At 46.1% G+C, this 16,525-nt stretch overlaps 1 protein-coding gene across 1 annotated transcript; it reads left to right on the forward strand.

Moving 5' to 3' along the window:
• The first annotated feature begins 3,118 nt into the window (after positions 1-3,118).
• On the forward strand, positions 3,119-5,807 carry LOC121563053 (ladderlectin). Its single transcript, XM_045216331.1, has 5 exons — positions 3,119-3,191; positions 3,365-3,459; positions 3,877-4,026; positions 5,303-5,414; positions 5,543-5,807. The coding sequence occupies exons 1-5, from the start codon at positions 3,134-3,136 to the stop codon at positions 5,611-5,613; spliced, it is 486 nt and encodes a 161-aa protein (XP_045072266.1). The 5' UTR covers positions 3,119-3,133; the 3' UTR covers positions 5,614-5,807.
• Positions 5,808-16,525: the final 10,718 nt, after the last annotated feature.

The following is a 16,525-nucleotide window of genomic DNA, read 5'->3' on the forward strand; positions in this document are numbered from 1 at the left end:
ATTTTGGCAATGGCGGGTAAAGATGTTTATTCCACCAGTCACATTGGCAGGTGGTTAGGGGTCAGGGTTTAAGGTCTCCACCGTGCCAGCATTCCACTCGTTAAATTAAAATAAAGTTAAAAGTCAAGTACGAGCACATTTATAGCAAAATAAACGGTCCAGTAGCTGTTTTCAAATTATTTCTGCCGTTTTGTTTTCATAGCTGGTGATCACACAAAGAACTATGAATCCTATAGACCTCCTCGTGCAGCAACACTGCCTGGCTGGTGGGCTGTGAGTGAAGTGCTGCCACAGGCATCAACGTTGCTATAATTTATTTGAAAGTGTTTCTTGGCAATTTACATTGTTTTGTTCACAAGCTGGGTTGTTCTTCAACGTTTCAGTTTGCTCCAACAAGCTAGGTTGTTCTTCAACGTTTCAGTTTGCTCCAACAAGCTAGGTTGTTCTTCACTGTTTCAGTTTGCTCCAACAAGCTAGGTTGTTTTCCAACGTTTCAGTTTGCTCCAACAAGCTAGGTTGTTCTTCAACGTTTCAGTTTGCTCCAACAAGCTAGGTTGTTTTCCAACGTTTCAGTTTGCTCCAACAAGCTGGGTTGTTCTTCAACGTTTCAGTTTGCTCCAACAAGCTAGGTTGTTTTCCAACGTTTCAGTTTGCTCCAACAAGCTAGGTTGTTCTTCAACGTTTCAGTTTGATCCAACAAGCGGAGACATTTGAAACCCCACCTCTTTAAGGAATACCTGGGATAGGATAATGTAATCCTTCTACATCCCCTCCACAACGATTCTCTACACTCTCCATTGCTTGTTTTGTCACATCAACTGAAATCAAGAGGATATTTTAGAATCTTAAAAACCAACGGAAATGGAACCAGGAAATGGCAGAGCTAAATTAGACAAACAGTACAACGCCTTCTGGAGAGACTATTTATGTGTTGCTCAGTTTACTAAACTCTAGTTAAGTAATTACCTCCTTATAAAGTTTCAAATTAAATCACACTGTGAGATTATGAGGTTTATGGTATTTTTTGGCACTTTGCACAATCCTTTTGCACTACGGTTATGTAAAAACCTACTACAAACCTCCGCTAACATTAGCCACCGCTAGCTAAGAATCATTGGGAGTGGTGGGAGATGCTGTGTCTGATGGGAAAAAAAGAAGGCTAAATCACCCTCTCCTCCTCTCCTCTCCTCTCCTCTCCTCTCCTCTCCTCTCCTCTCCTCTCCTCTCCTCTCCTCTCCTCTCCTCTCCTCTCCTCTCCCCTCTCCTCTCCTCTCCTCTCCTCTCCTCTCCTCTCCTCTCCTCTCCTCTCCTCTCCTATTTTTGCATTTTCAACGGTCTTAAGGGTGCTGGAAATTATTGTCTTGTAAATGCAAAGACCACGACACGCTGGGAAAAAAACCAAGTAGATTCTTTCAATTGATTGTAAAATGAGGTTACAAACAGCAACAGAAGACAGTGTAATACATGTGCTCAATTACATGGTTAGCATTCCAAATCACACCCTCCTCTCTTTATAGTGCACTACTTTTGACCAGAGTCATATGGGCCCTGTTCAAAAGTAGTGCACTATATCACAGGGGATAGGGAGCCATTTGGGACATAGCCTTGGTAGGCCCCTAAGGGGTGAAGTGGCCCATCTCTGATGCAGTGGTTTGGGGTGAATACAGTTCAGAATGAGCTAATAGACAGACAGCAGGGTTGGCAGTTAATTCAAATGAAAGTTTAAAATTCCAGCGCTAGCTAGCTAAAGTTATACAGAATCTAAAGTCTATCTGGTGACATCACAATGATGATGAAACGTTTTCCTACTCATTATTTGACTCCTTCTGAAATGTCATCGTGTTTCCAAGCCACTATAATGCACTTTAGACTAAGTCTTCATCAGCACCAATTAGGTCGAATTAAGTACAACATTCAGTTAGACACCAGTGCTCAAGATAATCTCCACAACCATATTGTGACCCAACATTTGTTACAAAAGTAGTTCCATTTTTAAATATAAATGACTACCTTCACTTTGAATTGAACCCAACCCTGTCCAACAGGTAGCTATCGGACAGGTCCAGCAGGTGTTGGGCTGGACAGAAAGAGATAGAGGGAAGGGTCTGACTGGACTGGTCCTTAAAAGGGAGAGGAGGGAGAGGTAGAACTCAACTCACAGGCAGGATTTCAGAAAGTGAGATTTCAACATCTGTTCATCTAATACTGTATGTGTCTGCATCCCAAATATCACTCTATTCCCTATGTAGTGCTCTACTTTTGACCAGAGCCCATAGTGAATATGTGGCCCTGGACAAATGTAGGGAACTTGTTTTGAAGGATCGTGCCAATTCCACAAACTCCCAATTACCCTCTGGACACGCCCCTCTCCTGCTAACTCACCACACCTGAACTCACTCTGCCAATCACCAATTCCTCTCCCATTCTTCTGGTATATAAGCAACTCACAGGCAGGACAGAGAGAGAGAGACCCAGTGAAGACCTTTGAAGATCGCTGAAGAAGTGAAGCTACAACTGAAGATTTGTGAAGGTGAGATTTTAACATCTGTGCATTTAAAACTGTATCTGTCTGCATCCCAAATAGCACCCTTTTCCTTTTGTAGTGTGCTACCTTTGACCAGAGCCCATATTACCTTTGTGGCCGTGGGCTATTCCCTATGTATAGTACTGTGGACCCTGGTCAAATGTAGTGCACTACATAGGGAATAAGGTAACATTTGGAAAGCATACATATTCCTGTGTACTAGGTTAATCTATTGTATGCGGTGGAAGATGATAGCTGGTATTCCTTAGCCCTTCATTGGTAAAATCTAATGTGATAGTACATCTGATAAGTGGAATGGCTGAGGGTACTTGAGGAAAGGTTAGGGGAACACTGCACTGCATTTCAGTCATTTAGCAGACGCTCTTATCCAGAGCGACTTACAGTTAGTGAGTGCATACATTTTTCATACTGGCCCCCCGTGGGAATTGAACCCACAACCCTGGCGTTGCAAGCGCCATGTTCTACCAACTGAGCTACAGGAGGCCCTACACTCTGAAGTATTCACTGAATTGGTCTTGACTGATTCTCGCTCTCGCTCTCTTTGTCTGTTAGTCTCCTGAGAGAGGGAGAGAGAGAGAGACAATCACCATGGCCATGTTGACCATTCTTCTGCTTCTCAGCGCTGCCTTTGCTTTGGGAGACGCAGGTACGAGAGTCCACCTCAAACTTTACATTATTCATTCTTTCTGTATTTTAAATGTAGCAGAGGTGTGTGTTTGTTTGTGTGTTGACTGATATAAAAATAATATTGAGTAATTATTTATGATGCAAGGTGATTTGTCAGTCTCTCCTTTAAAGTCGGTAGTCTTCTCCTTACAGATGGACTTGGACCACCATGTCGCTCAGGCTGGACCTATTATGGATCACACTGCTTCATGTTTATCAAGACAGCAAGGACATGGGCAGAAGCAGAGGTACTGTATCATGCTTACCCTCTACTGTGAATTTAAAGGGTGAAGTTCAATTAAAATCAACTCGCTTTCTTGGATTGACGTTAACGTGACGATTTGGCTTCTTTTTTTTTTAACAGGCACTGCATGCCTCATGTAAATGACTGAACCTCCCCTTTAAGTTATTGTTTAATTGGGATGTTCTATAAGTTTGGAATATTTATTTCATGTATGGAGTCAGGACACCTGTATAATGGAACCCAAAGGACACGGGTCAAGACATTAATTAAACACCTCTAAGAGCCTGTTGAAAAGAGCATTAGTTGCGACGGACAATATTTGATAGTGTGAGTCCAGAAAACAAATTCTCACAAAGACTGGACAACTTGACTAATACTTACATTATGAAACGCTTTTGTCCCTCTCTGCTGCTTTCTCTAGCGGCATTGTATTTCCCTTGGAGGAAACCTGGCGTCTGTGCATAGATCTGAGGAGGCGCAATCTCTACAGGGGGTGGTGTTTTCCGGGACTGGTGAATTCACTCCTACCTGGATTGGAGGGTTTGAAGATCCTAAAAGAATACTGTTAAAGGTACCCAATTATCATACTTGAGTCACAGCTAAGATACCTTAATAGAAAATGACTCAAGTGAAAGTCACCCAGTAAAATTCTACACATGATAGGATTAAAAGTAACCAAAACAGTGGTTTTCCAAACCTTCATCAAGTTTTTGGCCGGAGGGAGTTTTCTTGTTCCCCATGTCTCCACGAATCTGTGTTTGAAACTGTTGAAGATGTCATCGGGTATAACTTTTTAGCTTCCTATTTTTTTCTACAAAACGTAGAAATGCGCTGTTTTCACACATGTTGACATATGTAGAAATTCAGAATTTGTGTTTAGTGAGTCCGCCAGCTCAGAAGCCGTAGGAATGACGGCGCATTCTCTTGATACAGTCGCTAGTGAACGTCTACACACCCCTTGCACAGTCTTCACATTTTGCTGCCTTAAATTTAAATCTAAAAAAGAGATTACATTGGATTTCTTTCCTACCCATCTACATGATCAAATTTAAATAAATATTATACAACATTTTCAAAATCAATAATTTATATATATTTTTCATTGATTGCATGTCTTCACACACCTGAGTTAATACTTAATGGAAGCACATATTGTAGGATAGATAGATCAGTATTCACTAACACACGGGGTATAGTGGGCTAGTATTGTAGGATAGATAGATCAGTATTTACTAACACACGGGGTATAGTGGGCTAGTATTGTAGGATAGATAGATCAGTATTCACTAACACACGGGGTATAGTGGGCTAGTATTGTAGGATAGATAGATCAGTATTCATTAACACACGGGGTATAGTGGGCTAGTATTGTAGGATAGATAGATCAGTATTCACTAACACACGGGGTATAGTGGGCTAGTATTGTAGGATAGATAGATCAGTATTCACTAACACACGGGGTATAGTGGGCTAGTATTGTAGGATAGATAGATCAGTATTCACTAACACACGGGGTATAGTGGGCTAGTATTGTAGGATAGATAGATCAGTATTCACTAACACACGGGGTATAGTAGGATAGATAGATCAGTATTCACTAACACAGTGGGTTTTAGTGGAATAGTATTGGATCTAGAACCTACAAAACAGTTCTTTGGCTGTCCCCAGAGGAGAACCCTTTGAATAACCTTTTTCCAAAAGGGTTCTACCTGGAACCAAAAAGGGTTCTCCTATGGGGACAGCCAGGGAACACTTTTGGAAACCCATTTTCTAAGAGTGTAGATAGCTCAGTATCCACTGACACAGTGGGATTTCTTTCATTCTGAGACCTCACTTCTTCCCCACAGGACAGGCTATGGTTCTGGAGTGATGGGTCCAAGTTTGATTACCAGGACTGGATTCAAGGAGAGCCCAATAACAATGGTGGCAGAGAGCCATGTATTGTGATGAACTTTGGAGGTACAGTAAGCCCACTATCATTCACTATCCAGTCATCAAATTAAACTTTATTCACAGCCCACTTCAACAAATAAGTCTGATACACACACTACATCTGAGTTAATTTCTGTTCTGTGTTTCCTCTGAAGGTGAACAAGGCTGGAACGATCTAGCATGTGGAAACAGATTGCCCTCGGTGTGCTCCCGGAGAACCTTTTAAATCAGCAAAACATCAGATGAAACCAAAAATGCTACTCCATACTGTCAGCATCCTAACTGAAAACTTGTTATGGCAAAGTCAAATACTTTGTGGAGATTATTTGTTGCTGTAAAATGAGTATTAGTTATTTGTTGGTCATAAATGGTGAGTAATGATTTTGTGGTTTGTTGTCAATAAAACAGGTGTACACATTATGTTGTCTCATGAGTTGTTTTTAAACTGCAATAATTGTCCAATCCTTAGTCTGTAGCCTACCGTCTGTAGCCACCGTCTGTAGCCGACCCTCCTTGCCTACAGTCAGTAGCCGACCCTCTGTAGCCGACTCTCCGTAGCCTGCCGACCCTCCGTAGCCTACCGTCAGTAGCCGACCCTCCGTAGCCTACCGTCAGTAGCCGACCCTCCGTAGCCTGACCCTCCGTAGCCTACCGTCCGTAACCTACCCTCTGTAGCCACCGTCTGTAGCCGACCCTCCTTGCCTACAGTCAGTAGCCGACCCTCCGTAGCCTACCGTCAGTAGCCGACCCTCCGTAGCCTACCGTCAGTAGCCTACCGTCAGTAGCCGACCCTCCGTAGCCTACCGTCAGTAGCCGACCCTCCGTAGCCTACCGTCAGTAGCCGACCCTCCGTAGCCTACCGTCAGTAGCCGACCCTCCGTAGCCTACCGTCAGTAGCCGACCCTCCGTAGCCGACCCTCCGTAGCCTACCGTCAGTAGCCTACCGTCAGTAGCCGACCCTCCGTAGCCTACCGTCTGTAGCCTACTGCAACTTTTCAGGGAAGTTAGGAACCAATATACGCAAGCAGTCAGGAAAGCAAAGGCTAACTTTTTCAAACAGAAATTTGCATCCTGTAGCACTAACTCCAAAAAGTTTTGGGACACTGTAAAGTCCATGGAGAATAAGAGCACTTCCTCCCAGCTGCCCACTGCACTGAGGCTAGGAAACACTATCACCACCGATAAATCTACAATAATCGAGAATTTCAACAAGCATTTTGCTACAGCTGGCCATGCTTTCCATCTGGCTACCATTACCCCGGCCACCAACTCTGCACCCTCTGCTGCAACTTGCCCATGCCCCCCCCGCTTCTCCTTCACACAAATTCAGACAGCTGATGTTTTGAAAGCGCTGCAAAATCTGGACCCCTACAAATCAGCTGGGCTAGACAATCTGGACCCTTTCTTTCTAAAACTAGCCGCCGAAATTGTCGCAACCCCTATTACTAGTCTGTTCAACCTCTCTTTCATAACGTCTGAGATCCCCAGAGATTGGAAAGCTGCCGCGGTCATCCCCCTCTTCAAAGGGGGTGACACTCTAGATCCAAACTGCTACAGACCTATATCCATCCTGCCCTGCCTTTCGAAAGTGTTTGAAAGCCAAGTTAACAAACAGATCACCGACCATTTCGAATACCACCGTACCTTCTCCGCTATGCAATCCGGTTTCCGAGCTGGTCATGGGTGCACTTCAGCCACGCTCAAGGTCCTAAACGATATTATAACCGTGATTGATAATAGACACTACTGTGCAGCCGTCTTCATCGACCTGGCCAAGGCTTTCGACTCTGTCAACCACCGCATTCTTATTGGCAGACTAAATAGCCTTGGTTTCTCAAATGACTGCCTCGCCTGGTTCACCAACTACTTCTCAGAGTTGTGTGTCAAATCGGAGGGCCTGTTGTCTGGACCTATGGCAGTCTCTATGGGGGTGCCACAGGGTTCAATTCTTGGGCCGACACTTTTCTCCGTGTATATCAATGATGTCGCTCTTGCTGCTGGTGACTCTCAGATCCACCTCTACGCAGACGACACCATTTTGTATACATCTGGCCCTTCATTGGACACTGTGTTAACAAACCTCCAAACGAGCTTCAATGCCATACAACACTCCTTCCGTAGCCTCCAACTGCTTTTAAACGCTAGTAAAACTAAATGCATGCTCTTCAATCGAACGCTGCTGGCACCCGCCCACCCGACTAGAATCACCACTCTCGACGGGTCTGACCTAGAGTATGTGGACAACTACAAATACCTAGGTGTCTGGTTAGACTGTAAACTCAACTTCCAGACTCACATAAAGAATCTCCAATCCAAAGTTAAATCTAGAATCGGCTTCCTATTTCGCAACAAAGCCTCCTTCACTCAGCTGCCAAACATGCCCTCGTAAAACTGACTATCCTACCGATCCTTGACTTCGGCGATGTCATTTACAAAATAGCCTCCAACACTCTACTCAGCAAATTGGATGTAGTCTATCACAGTGCCATCCGTTTTGTCTCCAAAGCCCCATACACTACCCACCACTGTGACCTGTACGCTCTTGTTGGCTGGTCCTCACTACATGTTCGTCGTCAAACCCACTGGCTCCAGGCCATCTATAAATCACTGCTTGGCAAATCCCCGCCTTATCTTAGCTCACTGGTCACCATAGCAGCACCCACCCGTAGTCTGCGCTCCAGCAGGTATATCTCACTGGTCATTCCCAAAGCCAACACCTCCTTTGGCCGCCATTCCTTCCAGTTCTCTGCTGCCAATGACTGGAACGAATTGCAAAAATCTCTGAAGCTGGAGACTCTTATCTCCCGCAATAACTTTAAGCATCAGTTGTCAGAGCACCTTACCGATCACTGCACCTGTACACAGCCCATCTGAAATTAGCCCACCCAACTACCTCATCCCTATATTGTTATTTATTTTGCTCTTTTGCACCCCAGTATCTCTATTTGCACATAATCTCTTGCACATCTAGCATTCCAGTGTTAATACTATTGTAATTATTTTGCACTATAGCCTATTTATTGCCTTACCTCCATAACTTGCTACATTTGCACACACTGTATATATATTTTCTGTTGTATTTTTGACTTTATGTTTTTTACCCCATATGTAACTCTGTGTTGTTTTTATTGCACTGCTTTGCTTTATCTTGGCCAGGTCACAGTTGTAAATGAGAACTTGTTCTCAACTGGTTTACCTGGTTAAATAAAGGTTAAATAAAAATAAAAAATAACGCTCTGTGGTTTAGCCAACTTGGAGATGTGTGAAGCTAAAAGGATAGCTAGCTTGCAGTGTTTAGCCAACGATATATTTATAACGCTCTGTGGCTTAGCCAACTTGGAGATGTGTGAAGCTAAAAGGATAGCTAGCTTCCAGTGTTTAGCCAATGATATATTTATAATGGTCTTTGGTTTAGCCAACTTGGAGATGTGTGAAGCTAAAAGGCTAGCTAGCTTCCAGTGTTTAGCCAACGATATATTTATAACAGTCTGTGGTTTAGCCAACTTGGAGATGTGTGAAGCTAAAAGGCTAGCTAGCTTCCAGTGTTTAGCCAACAATATATTTATAACGGTCTGTGGTTTAGCCAACTTGGAGATGTGTGAAGCTAAAATGCTAGCTAGCTTGCAGTATTTAGCCAACGATATATTTATAACGGTCTGTGGTTTAGCCAACTTGGAGATGTGTGAAGCTAAAAGGCTAGCTAGCTTCCAGTGTTTAGCCAACTATATATTTATAACGCTCTGTGGTTTAGCCAACTTGGAGATGTGTGAAGCTAAAAGGCTAGCTAGCTTGCAGTGTTTAGCCAATGATATATTTATAACAGTCTGTGGTTTAGCCAACTTGGAGATGTGTGAAGCTAAAAGGCTAGCTAGCTTCCAGTGTTTAGCCAACAATATATTTATAATGGTCTGTGGTTTAGCCAACTTGGAGATGTGTGAAGCTAAAAGGCTAGCTAGCTTGCAGTATTTAGCCAACGATATATTTATAACGGTCTGTGGTTTAGCCAACATGGAGATGTGTGAAGCTAAAAGGATAGCTAGCTTGCAGTGTTTAGCCAACGATATATTTATAACGCTCTGTGGCTTAGCCAACTTGGAGATGTGTGAAGCTAAAAGGATAGCTAGCTTCCAGTGTTTAGCCAATGATATATTTATAACGGTCTTTGGTTTAGCCAACTTGGAGATGTGTGAAGCTAAAAGGCTAGCTAGCTTCCAGTGTTTAGCCAACGATATATTTATAACAGTCTGTGGTTTAGCCAACTTGGAGATGTGTGAAGCTAAAAGGCTAGCTAGCTTCCAGTGTTTAGCCAACAATATATTTATAACGGTCTGTGGTTTAGCCAACTTGGAGATGTGTGAAGCTAAAATGCTAGCTAGCTTGCAGTATTTAGCCAACGATATATTTATAACGGTCTGTGGTTTAGCCAACTTGGAGATGTGTGAAGCTAAAAGGCTAGCTAGCTTCCAGTGTTTAGCCAACTATATATTTATAACGCTCTGTGGTTTAGCCAACTTGGAGATGTGTGAAGCTAAAAGGCTAGCTAGCTTGCAGTGTTTAGCCAATGATATATTTATAACAGTCTGTGGTTTAGCCAACTTGGAGATGTGTGAAGCTAAAAGGCTAGCTAGCTTCCAGTGTTTAGCCAACAATATATTTATAACGGTCTGTGGTTTAGCCAACTTGGAGATGTGTGAAGCTAAAAGGCTAGCTAGCTTGCAGTATTTAGCCAACGATATATTTATAACGGTCTGTGGTTTAGCCAACATGGAGATGTGTGAAGCTAAAAGGATAGCTAGCTTCCAGTGTTTAGCCAACGATATATTTATAACGCTCTGTGGTTTAGCCAACTTGGAGATGTGTGAAGCTAAAAGGCTAGCTAGCTTCCAGTGTTTAGCCAACAATATATTTATAACGGTCTGTGGTTTAGCCAACTTGGAGATGTGTGAAGCTAAAAGGCTAGCTAGCTTCCAGTGTTTAGCCAACTTGCTAGCAAGGGAAGACGAGAGCCTCTTTATTTGCTTTCACCACAAATGAGAAGACAACAAGAACCTCTGTCGCCCCCTTGTGAATGTTGCTATTTGGGAGTCTGGACCGGCGAGGTATTAAGCTTACTATATGCTTCCCAGTTGAAACAGTTTGTGTATATACTATGACTACATTATGTGACGTTTTGGTGTTCTGCAGGGGGGGTTTCGGCTGTTCTAACACACATATTTTCTTGAGGCTTGTCGAAGTTCGGTAGCTGAAGTCGCCACCCCATTCATCGGTTATTGTTCAATGAACTGTTTGTTATCATTAACTATCATTTAAGAAATAATGCACCAAACTGCTTAGTTAAATGTAAAATTGCGCCACAAAGACCTCTGCAAAAACATCTAAATGAATTACAGATTTCGTGAGTTATCTTAGATGAATTGGTTTATTTTGAGGAAGTGTACTGGCTATGTTGCTGATATGGCGTCTCGATGGGACGAACAGTAATATTGCTGCTTTTATTCTTGTTTTTCAAATCGAACATACTGTATGCGGACACCTTTACCAAAAGGTGCATGTTGCTCTAAAAAAAGAATCTGACGCTTTGTAGAGAGCTTTTCTGAAACACTCGGTCACGCACGCGGAAAGCGCGGAACCGACACCTTGTTTGAATTCAGGAACGCGAGTATTTATTTGGGACTGAGTTATTTTGTTTCTTTTCATTGGGTTAAAGGGGGGGGAAAATGAGCTCCCAAGGTATTGAATCCTGGTACCAGGTATAGAATTTCAATACGTGTATATATGTGATTGAGTTTTGAAAGGTTTTTGATGTTAATTGTTGGTTTTATAATACGATTCCAGTTTGAGCTTTTGATTGAAACTGAATTGATTGAGATTGAAAAAAAAAATAGTTGAATAATACTTTATAACTGTCCCCGTGTAGCTCAGTTGGTAGAGCATGGCGCTTGCAACGCCAGGGTTGTGGGTTCGTTTCCCACTGGGGGTCAGTATGAAAAATGAAAAATGTATGCACTCACTAACTGTAAAGCATCGTTCTTTAACAGCTAGAATGCAGCAGGTAGGGATTCCTCAGAGAGACAGCATCGTTCTTTAACAGCTAGAATGCAGCAGGTAGGGCTTCCTCAGAGAGACAGCATCGTTCTTTAACAGCTAGAATGCAGCAGGTAGGGCTTCCTCAGAGAGACAGCATCGTTCTTTAATAGATAGAATGCAGCAGGTAGAACTGCCTCAGAGAGACAGCATCGTTCTTTAACAGCTAGAATGCAGCAGGTAGGGATTCCTCAGAGAGACAGCATCGTTCTTTAACAGCTAGAATGCAGCAGGTAGGGCTTCCTCAGAGAGACAGACAGCATCGTTCTTTAACAGCTAGAATGCAGCGGGTAGGGCTTCCTCAGAGAGACAGCATCGTTCTTTAACAGCTAGAATGCAGCAGGTAGGGATTCCTAAGAGAGACAGCATCGTTCTTTAACAGCTAGAATGCAGCAGGTAGGGCTTCCTCAGAGAGACAGCATCATTCTTTAACAGATAGAATGCAGCAGGTAGAACTGCCTCAGAGAGACAGCATCGTTCTTTAACAGCTAGAATGCAGCAGGTAGGGATTCCTCAGAGAGACAGCATCGTTCTTTAACAGCTAGAATGCAGCAGGTAGGACTTCCTCAGAGAGACAGCATCGTTCTTTAACAGCTAGAATGCAGCAGGTAGGGCTTCCTCAGAGAGACAGCATCGTTCTTTAACAGCTAGAATGCAGCAGGTAGGGCTTCCTCAGAGAGACAGCATCGTTCTTTAACAGCTAGAATGCAGCAGGTAGGGCTTCCTCAGAGAGACAGCATCGTTCTTTAACAGCTAGAATGTAGCAGGTAGGGATTCCTCAGAGAGACAGCATCGTTCTTTAACAGCTAGAATGCAGCAGGTAGGGATTTCTCAGAGAGACAGCATCGTTCTTTAACAGCTAGAATACAGCAGGTAGGGCTTCCTCAGAGAGACAGCATCGTTCTTTAACAGCTAGAATGCAGCAGGTAGGGATTCCTCAGAGAGACAGCATCGTTCTTTAACAGCTAGAATGCAGCAGGTAGAATGCAGCAGGTAGGGCTTCCTCAGAGAGACAGCATCGTTCTTTAACAGCTAGAATGCAGCAGGTAGGCCTTCCTCAGAGAGACAGCATCATTCTTTAACAGCTAGAATGCAGCAGGTAGGGCTTCCTCAGAGAGACAGCATCGTTCTTTAACAGCTAGAATGCAGCAGGTAGGGATCCTCAGAGAGACAGCATCGTTCTTTAACAGCTAGAATGCAGCAGTTAGGGCTTCCTCAGAGAGACAGCATCGTTCTTTAACAGCTAGAATGCAGCAGGTAGGGCTTCCTCAGAGAGACAGCATCGTTCTTTAACAGCTAGAATGCAGCAGGTAGGGCTTCCTCAGAGAGACAGCATCGTTCTTTAACAGCTAGAATGCAGCAGGTAGGGCTTCCTCAGAGAGACAGCATCGTTCTTTAACAGCTAGAATGCAGCAGGTAGGTCTGCCTCAGAGAGACAGCATCGTTCTTTAACAGCTAGAATGCAGCAGGTAGGGCTTCCTCAGAGAGACAGCATCGTTCTTTAACAGCTAGAATGCAGCAGGTAGGGATTCCTCAGAGAGACAGCATCGTTCTTTAACAGCTAGAATGCAGCAGGTAGGGCTTCCTCAGAGAGACAGCATCGTTCTTTAACAGCTAGAATGCAGCAGGTAGGGCTTCCTCAGAGAGACAGCATCGTTCTTTAACAGCTAGAATGCAGCAGGTAGGGCTTCCTCAGAGAGACAGCATCGTTCTTTAACAGCTAGAATGCAGCAGGTAGGGCTTCCTCAGAGAGACAGCTGTCAAGGAGTGAGGTGTATGCGGCGAGTGAAGTCAGACGCAGGACACAGAGATACTAGCAGACTACTTTACTAAATGTAAAGTACAAAACAAAACCTCCGCAACTGGAGGGAAAAACACCATATACGTAATATGGATAATTACAGCAAGGCCGAACACTGACTAGACACAAAACAATAACACACAAATACCAAACGTGAGACAAGGGAAATTATAGGCTATACAATCAAACATAATAGACAACAGGTGTAACTACTCAAGACAAAACAAGACAAACACCGAAACATCGATCGGCAGTAGCTAGTACTCCGGGGACGACGAACGCCGAAGCCTGCCCGAGCAAGGAGGAGGAGCAGCCTCGGCAGAATCCGTGACAACAGCATTGTTATTTAGGCAAACTGTCAGTGTTTGGCATGATAATCTCCCCCTCCTAGTCAGTGTTTGGCATGATAATCTCCCCCTCCTTGGCAAACTGTCAGTGTTTGGCATGATAATCTCCCCCTCCTTGTCAAACTGTCAGTGTTTGGCATGATAATCTCCCCCTCCTAGTCAGTATTTGGCATGATAATCTCCCCGTCCTTGGCAAACTGTCAGTGTTTGGCATGATAATCTCCCCCTCCTTGGCAAACTGTCAGTGTTTGGCATGATAATCTCCCCCTCCTAGTCAGTGTTTGGCATGATAATCTCCCCCTCCTTGTCAAACTGTCAGTGTTTGGCATGATAATCTCCCCCTCCTTGTCAGTATTTGGCATGATAATCTCCCCCTCCTAGTCAGTGTTTGGCATGATAATCTCCCCCTCCTTGTCAGTGTTTGGCATGATAATCTCCCCCTCCTTGGCAAACTGTCAGTGTTTGGCATGATAATCTCCCCCTCCTAGTCAGTATTTGGCATGATAATCTCCCCCTCCTGACGTCAGTGTTTGGCATGATAATCTCCCCCCTCCTAGTCAGTGTTTGGCATGATAATCTCCCCCTCCTTGGCAAACTGTCAGTGTTTGGCATGATAATCTCCCCTCCTTGGCAAACTGTCAGTGTTTGGCATGATAATCTCCCCCTCCTTGTCAGTGTTTGGCATGATAATCTCCCCCTCCTTGTCAAACTGTCAGTGTTTGGCATGATAATCTCCCCCTCCTTGTCAGTGTTTGGCATGATAATCTCCCCCTCCTTGGCAAACTGTCAGTGTTTGGCATGATAATCTCCCCCTCCTTGCAAACTGTCAGTGTTTGGCATGATAATCTCCCCCTCCTTGTCAGGTGTAACCCCCCTCCTTGTCAGTGTTTGGCATGATAATCTCCCCGTCCTTGGCAAACTGTCAGTGTTTGGCATGATAATCTCCCCCTCCTTGTCAAACTGTCAGTGTTTGGCATGATAATCTCCCCCTCCTTGTCAGAATGTTGTCAAGATACTAACCCCCCCCACCCCTGTTGGAACTCTCTCACCCCCCTCTCTTCCTCTATCCCCCTTTCTAACCCCCAAGCCCCCAACTCTATTTCTAACTCTCTGCTAGAACTCTCACTTCACCTCTCTCTCCCTTTACCCGTCTCTCTCTCCCTTTACCCGTCTCTCTCTCCCTTTACCCGTCTCTCTCTCCCTTTACCCGTCTCTCTCTCCCTTTACCCGTCTCTCTCTCCCTTTACCCGTCTCTCTCTCCCTTTACCCGTGTCTCTCTCCCTTTACCCGTCTCTCTCTCCCTTTACCCGTCTCTCTCTCCCTTTACCCGTCTATCTCTCCCTTTACCCGTCTCTCTCTCCCTTTACCCGTCTCTCTCTCCCTTTACCCGTCTCTCTCTCCCTTTACCCGTCTCTCTCTAGCTCTTCCTCTCCTTCTCTCTCTGGAGGGAGGGAGGGAGGAAGGGAGGGGGGAGGGAGGGGGAGTAGTGGACAACAGGCTGTAGTATGCCACTGGAGGGAGAGGTGGGGGAGGGAGGGAGGGGGGAGTAGTGGACAACAGGCTGTAGTATGCCACTGGAGGGAGAGGTGGGGGAGGGAGGGAGGGAGGAAGGAGGGGGGAGGGAGGGAGGGGGGAGTAGTGGACAACAGGCTGTAGTATGCCACTGGAGGGAGAGGTGGGGAGGGAGGGAGGGAGGAAGGGAGGGGGAGGGAGGGAGGGGGGACTAGTGGACAACAGGCTGTAGTATGCCACTGGAGGGAGAGGTGGGGGAGGGAGGGAGGGAGGGAGGGAGGGAGGGGGGAGTAGTGGACACCAGGCTGTAGTATGCCACTGGAGGGAGAGGTGGGGAGGGAGGGAGGGAGGGAGGGAGGGGGGGAGTAGTGGACAACAGGCTGTAGTATGCCACTGGAGGGAGAGGTGGGGAGGGAGGGAGGGAGGGAGGGAGGGAGGGGGGGAGTAGTGGACAACAGGCTGTAGTATGCCACTGGAGGGAGAGGTGGGGAGGGAGGGAGGGAGGAAGGGGAGGGGGAGGGAGGGAGGGGGGAGTAGTGGACAACAGGCTGTAGTATGCCACTGGAGGGAGAGGTGGGGAGGGAGGGAGGGAGGAAGGGAGGGGGAGGGAGGGAGGGGGAGTAGTGGACAACAGGCTGTAGTATGCCACTGGAGGGAGAGGTGGGGAGGGAGGGAGGGAGGGAGGGAGGGGGGGGAGTAGTGGACAACAGGCTGTAGTATGCCACTGGAGGGAGAGGTGGGGGGAGGGAGGGAGGGAGGGAGGGAGGGGGGAGTAGTGGACACCAGGCTGTAGTATGCCACTGGAGGGAGAGGTGGGGAGGGAGGGAGGGAGGGAGGGAGGGAGGGAGGGAGGGGGGGAGTAGTGGACAACAGGCTGTAGTATGCCACTGGAGGGAGAGGTGGGGAGGGAGGGAGGGAGGAAAGGAGGGGGAGGGAGGGAGGGGGGAGTAGTGGACACCAGGCTGTAGTATGCCACTGGAGGGAGAGGTGGGGAGGGAGGGAGGGAGGGAGGGGGGGGAGTAGTGGACAACAGGCTGTAGTATGCCACTGGAGGGAGAGGTGGGGAGGGAGGGAGGGAGGGAGGGAGGGAGGGAGGGAGGGGGGAGTAGTGGACAACAGGCTGTAGTATGCCACTGGAGGGAGAGGTGGGGAGGGGAGGGAGGGAGGAAAGGAGGGGGGAGGGAGGGAGGGGGAGTAGTGGACACCAGGCTGTAGTATGCCACTGGAGGGAGAGGTGGGGAGGGAGGGAGGGAGGGAGGGAGGGAGGGAGGGGGGAGTAGTGGACACCAGGCTGTAGTATGCCAACGGAGGGAGGGAGGGAGGGAGGGGGGAGTACCGTACCCAGTATGCCAACGGCGGGAGGGAAGGAATGAGAAAGATAATCATATACCAAC

This window comes from Coregonus clupeaformis, unplaced genomic scaffold, assembly GCF_020615455.1.
Source record: "Coregonus clupeaformis isolate EN_2021a unplaced genomic scaffold, ASM2061545v1 scaf0686, whole genome shotgun sequence".
NCBI lineage: Eukaryota > Metazoa > Chordata > Actinopteri > Salmoniformes > Salmonidae > Coregonus > Coregonus clupeaformis.